This window comes from Protobothrops mucrosquamatus, unplaced genomic scaffold (genome assembly GCF_001527695.2).
Source record: "Protobothrops mucrosquamatus isolate PMUCROS unplaced genomic scaffold, P.Mucros_1.0 scaffold24, whole genome shotgun sequence".
NCBI lineage: Eukaryota > Metazoa > Chordata > Lepidosauria > Squamata > Viperidae > Protobothrops > Protobothrops mucrosquamatus.
Window position 1 is genome coordinate 1,325,832 of NW_015386409.1, and position 15,456 is coordinate 1,341,287.

At 37.7% G+C, this 15,456-nt stretch overlaps 1 protein-coding gene across 1 annotated transcript; it reads right to left on the bottom strand.

The window, feature by feature from the left end:
• Positions 1–1,152: 1,152 nt before the first annotated feature.
• Positions 1,153–14,191, bottom strand: LOC107283046 (protein zyg-11 homolog B). Its single transcript, XM_015810892.1, has 14 exons — positions 14,097–14,191; positions 11,629–11,794; positions 9,882–10,636; positions 8,986–9,126; positions 8,624–8,800; positions 7,972–8,036; positions 6,416–6,515; positions 6,285–6,338; positions 6,012–6,173; positions 5,875–5,922; positions 5,032–5,229; positions 4,889–4,950; positions 3,427–3,524; positions 1,153–2,629 (listed from the first exon to the last, which is right to left on the bottom strand). The coding sequence occupies exons 1-14, from the start codon at positions 14,163–14,165 to the stop codon at positions 2,436–2,438; spliced, it is 2,289 nt and encodes a 762-aa protein (XP_015666378.1). The 5' UTR covers positions 14,166–14,191; the 3' UTR covers positions 1,153–2,435.
• Positions 14,192–15,456: the final 1,265 nt, after the last annotated feature.

Genomic DNA, 15,456 nt, shown 5'->3' on the forward strand with positions numbered 1-15,456 from the left:
CCGGATGAATAATAAATAAGTTGCACTGGTACTAACTTGAAAATATTTAAAAGAGGGTTGGATAAATTTATAGAGAACTGGTCTAGGTAATTTTAAGACTGAATGGGAGTGAGCTGAGAATCTCTCCAAATACCAGTTGCAGGGAATAGCAGCCGGAGAGGGGTATGTCTCAACCTCCTATTGTGAATGCCACAAAGGTATCTCCCTGGCCTCTGTGAGGAACACAATGCTGGACTAAAATAGGCCTTAGTAAGATCTGGCCTGGCTATTTTTATTTGTAGAGCTTATTAATCAAAGATGTTTGTTGCTGCCAAACTAGAAAACTAGAAAAGGGGGTTCAGGAAGAAATGTCCTAGTTACAAAATATGAAGATTAATGAAATCAAAAATAAAATAGAGCAGGGCTGGGTCAACTAAGACAGCCAAATATACCATATTAGGGATTCCAGGTTTAATGTACAAGTAGGCAGGTGTGTAGGATGTGAGCTGTCACTGAAATCTAATTTGCTTAGACCGGTGTTTCTCCACCTTGGCAATTTTAGAACGTATGTTAAAAGTCACTGGGGAAGTTTGTTAAAGGGCCAGTCAGGAACAGGAAGATTTCCCTTCTTAGTGAACGTTAAAAGAAGAGCCACCACTTTGCCTTTTTTTTCTGTCACAGGAGAAAATCCTCCTGCCATCTCAGGTGTCTGGAATTTATGATCCAGGAAATAAGTGCAAGTAGCAAAAGCTGGAGACAAAATAGAATGACTTATTTTTTTTTGGGGGGGGGGGGATGATCTGAGTGACAATGTTTTTATTATCTGTTGTCCTATTTTGTTCTAGCTACATATTTTCCCCTTTTCTGTCCCTGGCTGGACAAACCACCAATGAGTAAAGCCCAGCAGATTTCATTTATTTCATTTCCTTTCCTTTATCTTTTTGGCTTCATCTCCTGTATAGTTCTTTATCCTTTATATTGATAATGATCCTTGCATTGATTAACTATTCAGCCCCTCATCCTCAAAGATTTTATATCCAGCACCCACATTCCCAACCCTTTCATTTAGCTACAGAAGAGAAAGGGGGAGGGGGATTTGCTATTTTCCTTCTCCTAAATAAACCAACACAGAGAAGGGCATTCTTTGAAAGAAAGTGGTTGGAGTTTGCCTAAGAGTTGTGAGAACATCCAGGAATGTTGTGGGTACAGGATCTAGAGATCTGAGACCAGGGGACAAAATCAATAAATTCTTGTGCTTACATTTACAAACAGGCCCCATTCTGTAATAATTGTTTGTTTTATGCTGATCTTTAATTGGAATAAGCTTTGACTAATAGATAGCAGTATAAAAAGTCAAAATATTAGACTATACTGACTTTTCCCTTTCCATTAATGAGTTATGGTCAACTTGACTATTCATAAAATGCACCCTATTTTAGCACACCCCCTTCTAGAGTGCCTGAGATAATTTAACTTATGATTTTTCTTCATAAGTTTTCCCTTACCCCATTTTTCCTCAGATATATTGCTTTAACTGTACTAGCAACTTCCCATAAGATAAATTCAGCATCTACTATATTTTCTTCTCACAACAATTAATCCAAGCCACCCAACTTTGGGAGAACATAAATGTTACATCCAGTGACAATAATAACAGCAAAAATAAAATTCATTTCTACATGGTTAGCTACCATATAATGAATTTGACTTTATGAAAGCTTTATTTTGCATTATGACCAATTTTCTTGAAGACAGAAACATGCAGTCAGTTTGAAATACCATCATTGACAAATATCTTTTTTTTTTAGATAAAACCTAAAAAGTATCTTGAAAGATTTTTTCCACTCATAGAAAAATAGTTTATATACCCAGAAATAAAAGTTTATATACCCAGAAAAATAGTTTATATACCCAGAAATAAAATGCAGTAACAAAGTGGTTTATATTACATCATGGCAAACATATATGTACAATAGACTAAAGCCAGAATCTCTTCTTTGGTCATGCACAACAGTGTATCATTGTGGCTTGTGACTGACCCCATTGTTGGCTGCAGACTCATTGTTTTAGTAGAAACAAACCCACATTTCCTTATCCAGAACTTGCCAGTCAGTCAGTAATATTAAGCTGTTCTTATTTTGTCTCGGCAATCAGTGAACAATATCAATTCTACTACTTATGGAGAATGGACAATAAAACAAAGAGATTCTAGCGAGAAAAAAACATTATTTCAAAGCCTCCATTTGCAGAGCCTTGGACTTCCCAATTACCTTTATAAAAACTGGCATCTTTCTTCAAAGCTACTACTAAGCAATTTGTCAATATACAAGAGCCATACGTTAGTTACAGAAGACTTAAAAAAGATGCAAGAAGAGCCATTTTGATAAAAACAAAAATTGTGAAATGGATCACCAGTACAGCCGTCAACACTATATGGCAGAGGTAAAGATATGACCTCATTTATCAATTTGAATTGCTTGTAGCTCTTTTAGATGTTTAGGCTTCCCATAATACTTTATATGAGTTTCCACATAACTTAATACCTCCGTTATTAGATACCGGACATCAGGATCACTCTGTTCATTTTCTTTGATATTATATAAGTGCTGTAATCCATTCTCTTCTATTAACATTGCACAGTACTTGGCAGCTAAGAAGAAATAAGACTGCTAATTAGTACCTTCAACATAAACAGGACAGTATTAAAATATGAGTGTTAGAGGTTTTGTCAAAAAGGTAGCATGCTGCAACATAATCAACTTTGTTTTCAGTATCACTAAAACTGCAAATCATGCTGATTTACAATTCCACTCAAGATTCAGATATAAGGCAGTGATTTGGAAATATCTGTCAGGTTCATATACTTCTTCCCCCATTGCTCATAAGAACTCTAATTTTTCATTTGCATGTAGGCTGCCCAACTTCAAAATGATTCTGGGCAGCTTCACGAAGTTCAAAGAAAGAATATTCTATTGAAAAAAAAGCCATCTACGGGGTGGGGGGCATATTATATTTACATATCAATTCCTCAGTTAAAAGGAGCTCTCCAAAAACTTTCTGATCCAAGGTTTAGATCTCCAGATAATGCCATTCCAAAAGGTATATGCAGTGACAGAGGAGTTTCATTTCCTAGGTGACACGGCTTAATTGATAGTAGTTTAAGCAAGCTGAGCCTACTGGAGTGCAGAGGATGCCTGAAGAGTATGGGAGGGGCAATTCCCCAAATAGCCACCTCTAAACCATGTAGGTTTGTATGTGACAATCAGCACCTTGAATTACAACCAGAAGCTGATTGGCAACTAGTACAACTCACGTAGCAGGATTGTTAAATTTGGCATTATTGTAATTATGAATTGATGCAACAGTTCCACCCTCAGTTTAAAAAGTTAAATAAATATCAAGCTTTTTAAAAAATGGAAGTTTTAATGCTTATTGAAGAATACCTACGGGTTTTGCAACAGACATGCAGAATAGCCCACGCAGCCCAGATCTGTACTCCAGGTAATGCAAAGCAGTCAAGCAGTGGGTAAAATGGCTTGAGGGACCTGAGAATTAAAAGAATATTTTGCAAACTTATCGGTCATAAAAAAAATAAGCATATGTTAATAGTTGATTTTGTGCTATCAGGTGCTTGTATTCTGGCAAATTCTTAAATCATGAAGTCAATGAAGCCACAATACAACATTTGCATTTCTAAAATACCTTGTGATTACCTATTAGTGCAATATGCTGATAGTGGCAGACTGGGCTACTACGATCCTGAATTAGTACAGTTAATGGCAGGAGTTGTACAAATGCTTAACCCATTAAATCAGCAATAGGAAGAATATAAAATACTGAGCCGGTGTAGTAATGTTAATGGAGGAAAAAAGAATAAAGTCAGTTCCTTCTTTGTACCATAGGGACCCCAAGGAGAGAGAATTTTTTTAAAAACGGCTCATATCAACATCTGCTTCTCTTCTCACACCTTGTATTTCTGAATCGTATATAACAGTGGTGGCGAACCTATGGCACGGGTGCCAGAGGCGGCACTCAGAGCCCTCTCTGTGGGCAGGCGCGCCGTTGCCCCAGTCCTAGGCCTTCAGCTAGGTTTTATAAAACCTTTTCGCTTTAGGCCTCTGCTGTCGTGTGCAAAAAAAAAAAAGGTTCAATCAATCAGTCAATTTCAACTTCTTGCGGGGAAAAAAAAGATCTTGCAAAGTTGGAATTGATTGATTGAATTTTTTAGTCCCACCCAGTCTGCCATTACCACCGCAGCCACGCCCCCCCAATGGGCCACCCCCCCAATGGGCCACCCACAGCCAATGGGCCACACCCACCCGGCACCCGATGATGCATAAGTGGGTTTTGGGTTGCAGTTTGGGCACTCGGTCTCTAAAAGGTTTGCCATCACTGGTATATAACTATTATGCTGCTACCCAAATTAATGCTAACCTGAGTTTACCAACCAGCTTCTAAGAGGAAATCTTGGTTAACACTAAAGTAGGCACAGAAAGCAGAGAAAGAGGAAACATTTGTACTAAAGAATTAAGGGCACTCAAATTTGCAGGCTTATTTCTAATGAGTTGAACATGAGCAATAATCTCCAGCACTTAGACTGCTTTATAAATGTACACAAATGTGATCTTTAATTCGATCTGGTAAAATTCTGGAATCTATGATGTTCATAAGTGTCAGATCAATAAATACACATATGAATGAAAGATTTCTGTTTTACATCTTGTTCTCAGTGTATCTGATTTCCATTGTTTTAATTAGGTTTAATTAACAGATTGTTTTAAAAATCATGTGGGGTGGGAAGCTTGCATATGCCAGGAAAGGTATCCACTGGCACATGAGCAGGCAGCATGCAGAGATGCAAGCAGTTAAGTACAGAATTGTTGAAGATTTATTTTTACAAACATTATACCTATAGGCTGGCAATGCTACCATCTTGCATTCTGGTGTTGGCCACTTCAAAAGGGTTGAATGCTGTAACAGAGAATACAAGTTTGAATACTTCGGTCAACCTTGAAAATGTTCAAGAGAGTTATAGTACTGAATGCACTATACCAGCTTTTCAATAAGGGATCTTCTCAGTTTTTGACTCAATGTCCAGGCTTGTTCACCTCTAGATAGCAAATTGGCCGTAATCCCAGCTGCGAAATAGCTGACTTCTATCTCAGCACTGTTCAGAAGTTCACTGACACGATCCACGAAGTCCTTCTGCATTAGCCTGGGATGCAGCTCTCTCACCTCGGCCACGTTGTTCTTATTAGGATAGGAAAAAAACACAACTTTGAAAGCAAGATCTCAAGGAACTGATACTTACCTATATAGATAGTCCTTGTTTAGTGACCCCCAACTCAGTCATTAAGTGGTCACTAAGCAAAACCCTGACTGTGCTTATGATCTTACTTTAGCTTTCATTAATTTTCAGACTTGCAAAGATTATAAATGTGAGGATTGGGTGCAAATGGTTGCTGTATGAGGCAGTCACTACATGAGGACTATCTGTATTTTACCTTGATGGTGATGGGGATTAAAGGTGGAAGTAGATTTTGCAGAAGCTTAATACATCCATTCTACTCTTATTTTAGCATATTTTGCTCCTAAAACTTGCATTGCTCAAAACTGCTATGTTTTGACTGGCTCATTTCAGGAAGGTTTGAGTACTGCAAGTTATATGGCTGGCTGTCCTGAATTAAAGTAAAGCTTTATGAACTTTGGAGGGCAAATGAAGGAAAACCTTATGGAAACATTTTGGGGGGATTTTTTCAGTTGGCATTCCTAACTTTTTGTCATGGCGGGAGCAGAGAAGGCAAGGAAGAATACTCATAAAAAGATCTATTTATATAAAAGTCATGCTAATTTTATGAAATTATTTTTGTATGCTGCACCTGATTTTGATCTTACCAGCAGGCCAAGAGCTTTGTGTTGTATAGATGAATCAGAAGAAAAAATCTGCAAAGAAAAGAAATTAATAACTAAATGTATGTTGTGCTCTATCATCTTATATACTGTTCTATCAGAGCAACAACTACCCTGTTTACCTCTAAAACATCCAAGAAAAGTTCCAGTCCTTTATTGTCCATAAAGTGTGCACACATAGTTGGAGCTTCATCTGTGAGATTCCAAAGTGCACGAAGTGTAAAATGGAAAGTTGTATCTAATTCAGTCTGATTTGTTTTTTGTTCAATTATTTCAAGCAGTTTCTATAAAGGAAAAGGATAGCACTACAAATAGTACAGTATAAAAATATGGAAAGTACAAATCCCTTGTCCCCTTAACTCAACTATTATACAGGGGACACAGAGAGGACTCACCCCAACAACAATGTAGAATTCTGCAGAAAGTTGTGCTGCTTGCTCATCTGAAAGCTAAAAACAAACCAGACTTTTAAAGGAATACACTGGAGACCTAATGAAAATACTGAATTAAAAGTAAAGCCACATACCTTAAGTGCCAAGATAGAGATTACATTAACCGCAATTCTTTCTATATGTTGATTTTCCTGATTACAAAGCCATTGAACAACAAATTTGGCAGCCACAAACCTGCAATTTAAAAACATTTTATTTTTTCATCACATCCCACAGTTGTTAAGCAACTGTTTATCTACAAACAAAAATCTAGTTGTTTGAGGTGAGGTGTCTTATAAATCTAGTTAATAAAATGCTAAATAAATAAATAAGTCAAAAACTACATTTTCTAAGAATTATGTATAACCCAGGAATATGATATGCATAACACCTAGTCCTGGTAGGTATTTGTATTTTAAATTGAGCTGAATTAGGTTCAAAATAGGCTTTACTTTTTATCTCTTAGGCATATTTAGCAATGTCTTCTTATCTAGTATGTTCTGCTAAGAATTAACTTTAGAGGTTCAGTTCAAAGCAATTATCTAATCCCTGAATCAGATAGTTGATTTGGATTCAATCAGCAAATTGAACACTTGTAAATCAATCTAACAATTTTGTAGCATTTTGCACAGAATTTTTTTTCAGAACAAATTAAATTAATGATCTGATGCACCGAAATTTTACTATTTATAGATGCCAACAATTAGAATGCATGCATACAAAATTTAACCCCTGAACAACAGTTTCTCTATCAAATCTATGTTAAGATACTTTTAAACATTTGTCTAGAATGAATAATTATAGAAAAGATACATGAACAATGCATTACTGGCACAGTATTTGTTTCAATCTGCCATCTATGGACTAATATAGGAGATCTGATTATAAATGCAATGCTAGGCAACTATAAATTGCTTTTCTTTTTCTTTTTTTAAATATTTTATTGAGTTTTATAGAGGTAATAAAGGGATAGGGTCAAAAAGGATAAGACAACGGGAAACATACAAAAAGGCTAGACCAGGGGAAAGGGGTAACACAAAAGTGGGATTAATCCCACAAAATAACATCGCTTTAGCAAGTCTACCAGTCCGGGTTTACATATTAAATCTTAATAATTACTCTATTATTAAACAACTTTCCATATAATCATGTAAATAACAAATTAGTCAATAAATCTCATTCATTTCAGTACTTAACAATGCTTAGTATTAATCAACTATAAATTGCTTTTCTATGTGGCACTCCACACGTGGAAATTAGGCCTCATAAATATGCCAACCACTTAGTTCAGATTCTTAGTATTCCAATGATCCATATTCAGAGGGCCAATTTTTGGTGAGATGTCACACAAAATCCCACAAAACATGGTTTTATTTTATTGGCATCACATTTGAACTGAATTTAAATTGAAATGGAATTAGCATTAGAACAGATTGTCAGTCTTTTCATTCGGAAGAGAAATTAATAAACAAAGAATATACAGGCTTGAAAAAGTAGAGATCTGAATTTTAATTTAGTAATGGGATATACAGTATGCAGGAAGATAGCTTAATGTTACAGCATAAAAAGGAAAACCTCTTTCATCCAGATTAAGGCTTCACTTTCAGTTGACCATTTGTACTGTGAAACATTCAAACGGAATGTCACTCGCCTATTAAATGGAACATCTTGGAGGATCCTGACACTAGATAACGAAAGAAGGCAATTCTTCTGCAGCTGTGTGGAAAAAAGAAAAAAAGAGAGAGTTCAATATTATGAAAATGTGATATTCAGAACTTGCATTATTAGTTATTCATAAAATGGTCAATTAAGAAGGGTATGCTTTTAGTGCTTTGAATCTTAAAGGAAAGGGAATTATTAGTAAATAAAAATAAATAAATTAATGCTTTTGAATGGCATATCAAACGACTTTTACAAATCCAGCTCTGCAGAAGCAGTGGGTAGGCCACAGAATCCTATGCAGCATATACCGATGAATGAAAAGCACAAGCAAAGGCTTTGCATTTTTCTCCCAGTGAAAGAAGAGATCAATGTAAGTGAAAAAAATCCAATGTATTTCCACTGTCTCTGACAATGAAATAGAACCTCTTGAGGTCTGTTTTTTCCTCACAGCAAAGGAATTCAAAATCAGCTGCTCCGAGAACGTAGGAAGAGTGATTTGTGCCAATTTGTGTGCATGTTTTACAGGGTATCTTACTCTATACTAGGGGGTCTTCAAACTTGGCCCTTTTATGACTTGTGGACTTCAACTCCCAGAATTCATAAAAGGGCCAAGTTTGAAGACCCCTGCTCTATATCCTTACCTGCCGCTGTTCAGGAAAAGTTTCCATGGCTTTAAGGAGCAGCTGAATCACACTGGAGAGCAGACGAACAGGCACGCCTGCTGCTAGGCCTTGCCTAGTTAAATTAAGGACACAGGCACTAGCTGTCAACTGTACTGCCAAATCCAAAGGGTGATTTCTCATCCCAATAATCACAAGCTACAAGATGAAAAGATACAGCAATGAGAACTTTAATACACTATATCGTTTGGTACAAAAAAAAATAATTGAAGGACACGAGCCCATTTGTATCTTTAAATTTTAAATAATGGTATTTATTGAAGATGGTCACACTTCAACAGTTGGCAAGCAATTATTTCTTTCAAATTAAACTCTTACCTTACCTTTAAAATTTCAGGCTTTGTAATTTTCATAAAACAGGTTTGTGTAAAAAGATGAAAGAAGGCCTCCTTCACAAATGCTGGCCTTTCATTGTAGCGTTTCAGAGCTTCTAAAATCTGCATTTCGTTTTCTCCCCCTGATACCTTTCAACATATGAAGATTTCATTCCTTTAGTATAACTCCGATCATGATAAATTTAGTAGTTAACATGAGTCTTGCAACAATAAAGTTAGAAGGCAAACACCCAATCCTAAATAATACTTTAAGCCACAAAATCACTTTTGTCACTTTTCTCCCTTCCACACGAGCTTGAAAACAGTTAAGCTGTACTGAGTTATGAGTTATGAGTTACTGAGTTATGAGTTAATCAGCAAGGCTGATCAAGGCTGATCAAGGACTTTAGACTGATGTACAGGTTATAAGATATACAGTATATTACTTTCCCACCAAATGTATGGCTTACTTAGCTACTACTTTTATTAAAAGTGAACCTAGATCAGCCTGTTACATTTTGGAGGAACTTCAGGGATTGCCCAGCGTTTGTATAATGGCATTAAAATCAACCTTCAGGTTTTGCTAATATTAAATCAGATCTTTTTTCAATTGGAGGAGGAAAATAATTTTTCAGCTAGCAACAGGCTTTATCTGTTGGTTTGAGAATAGGCAAAAGCCATACATCTTTTGTAGAAGTACAAGAAGGCTATTAGTTATTTGGTTATTTTCTTTAAAAAATTTTTTAAAAATAACATAACCATTTTCAAGAAAGAAACTTTACTAATATCAATGTTATTAGCTCTATGCTACAAATAAATTAACTAGAACTAAGGTTTTCAAATCATAAAAGTCTTCTGGATTATCAATTATCACTCTAGCTGCAGTGCATTTCAGTGGTCCCAACCTTCATGCTTCCCTGTCCTGAAAGGAACTCTGTGAATCCAGCTTCTGTACCTAACAAACCTATAAATTGCATTTTCGGCCGCTGCCTGACAAACGCTTCTACGGCTTCATCAGTAATAGATTTGTTCCCTGAAATGTCCAACGATACAAGATTAGGCAGAATGTCTTTTTGCCTTAGCAAACCAAAGGCAATCTCGGATCCAGAATGCTGATCCTCTGAGATATCAAGATGAACCAGATATTTTAGTCCTCTTATTATATCTAAAACTTTTGTGGTAGGCATTTTCAAACATTTCAAACTGTACATAGTTAGAGATTTCAGACGATTCCTGCAGGCAAGGAGCGCAGATATGTTTGTAACGGAAGTGTTGGATATATCCAAGTTTTCTAATCTTGGTAGGGTAGCAACGTCTGCTAGATGTTCATCCCCGAACATCACATTTGTAACACTCAAAGAACGAAGACTGGGGAATTGACTGAAGCATCTTTCATATGAATTTGTAGGAAAAAGAAGTAACGAGTCCAAGACAAGACGCTGGAGGTTGTTCTGGATCCATTTACTGCTTCCCAATCCACTCACGACATCTGCAATGGTAACAGTTTCATTCATTCCTGCCGCATCAAGCTGTACTAGCTTATGATGGCAGAAGGCTTTCTTGAAGGACTGGGCTGAGATTTTCGCTTTGCGGATACAAGCTTGCTTCAAACGAATTTGGTTTCCTTGGAAAATGCCCACTGTGCCATCATTTAACAACTCTGGCAGTAAAGGGGGAAAAAAAGATATACATCAGACCAAGTAAAGTTCTGGAATCAGTCCAACTGTTTCCTATTTGCATATTAATGATAAAAATTTCCACAAGTTAGAACAGAACAATAACTTTATTGTCACTTTGAATATACACTAATCAGCATACATAAAATGAAATTTCACTGCATATAGGTCTCGAAGGGTCACCACCTCCAATATACACTACATAAATATGACAAAAACAAATAAATACAGAATTATGCGTATAGCCACATATATATTATATGACACAGAGAAACAACACAGTCTAGTTTGGATTATGTATACATGTGCATGGTGAGAAAAATGAATCTTGCGAGTTTACCAGACGGATGGCATAGGGAACAAAGCTATTAGCGAATCGGGTAGTCCTGCTAGAAATACTTCGAAACCTCCTCCCAGAGGGGAGCCACAGAAACAGACCGTGAAGTGGGTGTGTGGAGTCTCTAACAATGCTTTGAGCTCTAAGCACATAGCGCTTACAAGCAGCATCAAGTTAAACTTGACTCCTGATAATGCATATATGTCACTTCCTTGGCAGAAGTAATTCACTACTTGACTTCTTCCAGAATGTTTTTTGCAACTTCACAGGTTAGCCAACACCACTGAAATTCCCAAGTGGCTACCCATCCAAGCACTAACTACAACCAAACATATTCAGTTTACAAAATGAGCCAAAGGTAGCTAAGAACTGCCAGCTGGTAAAACTCTATTAATAAAAGATACCTGTAATTTTAAAAGTACTGCAAGCTAACTCAAGTAATCCTCAAGTTATGATGAAAATTGGCACTGGATTGCCATTGTTAAGCAATGCATAACTATATGCGCTGCTGAATCATAGGCTATTTTACTAAATCCTTCAGAGCCCCAAAATATGAAATAAACAGAATTAAGAGTTCTAATTTATGAGCAATCCCATATTGGGTAACATTCTGTCTCTTCTGGCCCAGAAACTTCTTACCTTGATATGCCATTATTTGCAGCAATCGATCAGCTACTTCTTGTGGAAGCCTTTCGGATTCTTTCAAGCACAGTGACCCATCTGGCCTTTCTGTACAGAATTTTGCCAGATCAGCAACCAAGACATTCAAGCAGATGTCAACTAAAGAATACGGAGAAGCTTCTGCCTGCCATACATAAAATACATCATGACATCAAACAGAAAATAATGCTCAAAGGATTGATCACACTGCCAGGTTATGTTTATATTACTCTAAGGCACGATCTCCAAATAGACATAATATAGATATGAACTATCCAGCTTCAACAGGAGCATATGCCCACAGGTAATCTTTGTTTAATGACCACTCATTCAGCAACTGCTTAAAGTTATTGTCAGCACTGAAGGAGGACTTAGGAATTGACCTTGTAGTTGTATCCATTGCAACTTTTACTGTCAGCTTCTGACAAGCAAGGTCAATGGGAAGCTTACAGGTCACAAAAGGCAATCATATGACTGCAGAATACTGTGACCATGCAGATTTTGCCTATTGTTGGCAGTTGGGACTACTGGAACTACCATCATAAGTTGGTACAATCATGTGACATCACACTTTATGACTGCATCACTTAGTGACAAAGTTCCTTGTCCCAATTTCCATCGGTAAGCAAGGACTACTTGTAATTTGTTTGTCTTTATATCAGTGTATCTGATATAGTGTCTCTTGACCCAGTTTATTTGTTCATTTATTCATTATATTTGTAAGCTGCCCAGCTGTGGTTTGAAACTCAAATATTTCTGCTAAAAGAGCTTATATGAAATATTAGTAGAATCTGAAGATTCTGTGAGTTTAAAAAGCTAGTGAAAACTTAATAAAAATAAACTGTTCCAAAGTATAACCAAATTAGTATAGTATCATGACTCAAATACCATCTGGAAGAGCTGTTCTGGGCAACACAATTATGTGTTAGTTCGTTACCTTTTCTGCATATCTTTTAGGCAGAAGTTTTAAATTCTCAACAGAGGGTTCAATTGAGTCTCTTGTACAGTTCAAGCCCCAAAAGCTTTAGTTTCACTTATCTGTGTTGCCAAAAGCTAAACTACGTAAAATGTTCTTATCACCACTATAAACATTATTTATGTTTATGTTTAAAGAAGATCCTCACTGAACCACGGCCCATTTTAGACCACTCAAGAGTGAGTGGCTGTGGGTGTCTGAATTGTCTGGATCTGCAGATATTCCATCTTTGACCTCCCCCCTTCAAGGTTGCTATGCAACCTGGGGCTTTTCCTGAAGTCACAATCCTGGATAAAGGCCTTTGCCCAACTCCGTTTTGTGCCTCAGTTGCGCCTGTTCCTACATCAAGAGGCCCTAGTCACCTTGTGCCTTGACTGCTGCAATACTCTCTGTACATGGATCTGCCCTTAAAAATCACCTGGCTTTGAAGACCTGGCTCTTCCCCCTGGCCTTCGACAAGGCAGAAGCTCTTGCTTCCTCGTGCTTGACAACTTTTATCTTTATGTTTTATTGAAATTTGTTTTATTATCGTGAGCCACCCAGAGTTGTTCAGTGACCGGCAGCATACAAGTTTAGTACATTATTATTAATACAGAAGTCTTGTGGAAAATGAAAGAACTCTTACGAATTCCAGAGGGGTTAGCAGAGAAGTTTATTTGCGCAAGGTCCAGAGCATATTAGAGATAGGCAATTCTGAACGAGGGTGGATTTTGGTATGGTTGGTCAGTAAGGTCAGGTCTGCAAGAATATTGTAGTTCTAGTGTTTGCATGCAGTTGTGCACAGGCAAAGTTGAATCTGGTATTAGCATAAGAGTTGCTGGATTGAGAGTAGTGCATTGTTTCAGAAGTAGTAAGGTGCTATTGATACAATTGATACCCAATATTGCCAGCAAAAAGCAGGAAGCAAAAGCAGAAGTTTCTTATGGTTGCTGCCTTTAGGTAGCTTCTTTTACCTTAAAACCTGAAGACTACACCTTAGACCAGTGTTTCTCAACCTTGACAATTTTAAGGCATGTGGACTTCAACTCCCAGAATTCCACAGCCAGCAATGCTGGCTGTGGAATTCTGGGAGTTGAAGTCCACATGCCTTAAAATTGTCAAGGTTGAGCAACACTGCCTTAGACACCATGACTCAAGCCCGACATTGCTGCAATGCCACTGGTAAACAAGGCTGAGCAAAGGGAACGTCCCAAAACGCTTCTTGCCTCCAGGAAATTCTATAAAGTATTTTATAAAGAAAATCTCAAAGCTATATATTAAAGATCTGCCCCTGCCCGCCGCTCCTCTGCCCGGCAACCGATTGCCGGGCATCTCCTGCTCCGAGGAAGAGATTCTTTCGTCCTCGGAGCAGCTTCGCCCCTCGACAGCTTCGCCCTTCTTGACTTCTCTGCCTTTTTCTAAACGCGCTCTCTCTTCTCCCGTCCCTCTCGTTTCTCGCTCGGACTCTACAACCGCCTCCCGCCCCGTTCACCTGCACAGCCGGACAATTTCCACAAATGATGAGCGGGGCTCGTTGTCGGAGCTGCAGGAAGCGCACCATTGCAAAGAAGCGGCATCCACTTTCCCCAAACCGGAAAGCGGGGAAGAAAACAACAACAACAACAACAACCGGAAGCGGCCCGAGAAGAACGATCTTTAGCCGCCAAAACTAAGGCGCAGGCGTCTGTTCGGTGTACGTAGAGTCGGTGGAAAGCATGTCTCGTTGACCAGTGAGCGGAATCGAGTGTCGAGCAATGGATGAACGAGATCGGTCCTGCAGAAAGCCGGAAAGGGCGCGATTTTTTTTCGTCGAAGGTGTTGCGTGTGGTGTTGTACGTGCTTTTGTGTTGTGTTGCTGAAGTGGGTTTAGGCTGAGAGGAAATCGGTATCTTTCTTGGTTAGAATGACTTCGGGTGGGGGGTTTTTTTAGATGCAGGAACGGTTTTAATAGGTTATTTGCACGTAGCGAATAGTTGTCTGGATTCAGGGAATAAAGCAAGAGTTATTCCTAATTTAAATGAGAGATTATCAGAAATACCAGGATCTAGGATAGAACAAGTAGTCAAAACATTGCTGAATAAGGCAAGAAAAATGAATGGACGTGTCTATGTAAAGTCTTCAAGAGTTGAGTTTGCAACAACTGTACCAAATTGTAGTTAATCCAGATTATATGGGAGACCACCAGGAAGTTCCAAACTATAAAACTAGACTAGGAAGTTGAAAAACATCTTGGAGGGAAGTAATGCCAACACACTTCCATTTTATTATCAGGTAATTGGACATGTCCAAAGATCACCAGGAGGGAAACTAAACTTGAAGAAGAGGTTCTACTAGTTTGAGAAAAACTAGTTTTCCAGGTGTGCACAATTCCCTGAAACCTGAAGTACTACAGGGCTAAATTACATTAAGATGTGGCTGGCTACTTTGTGGTTCAGTGTTTTGTGCCAAGGAATATATGCACTTTCTGTAAAAAAAAAAAAAAAAGCATAATGGTTTTATTTTTTACACATATTGAGACTGGGAAGCTGTGTTGCTTAATCCAAATTTCTGTGATGGCCAATTTAAAATTAAGTGAAATTGAAACAGGGTTTTATCACTTCAGTTTCTTCTAGTACATTCCTGAACATGCCAATTTAGGAGTCCTGTTGTAGACTATCATATACTATTTATGATATAATATTTACGGCCTAAACCAGGAATTTGATGTTGCATTTAGAAAAGTGTGGACATGATATATCGTTTTGACATTCCTTCAAGTTCAGATGTAGCTTGAATTCTCCAAAGGAAATAAATCAGGTGTTTTTTTTAAAAAAATCAATAAACATGTTGGGGCGCAGATGATTATCACTATA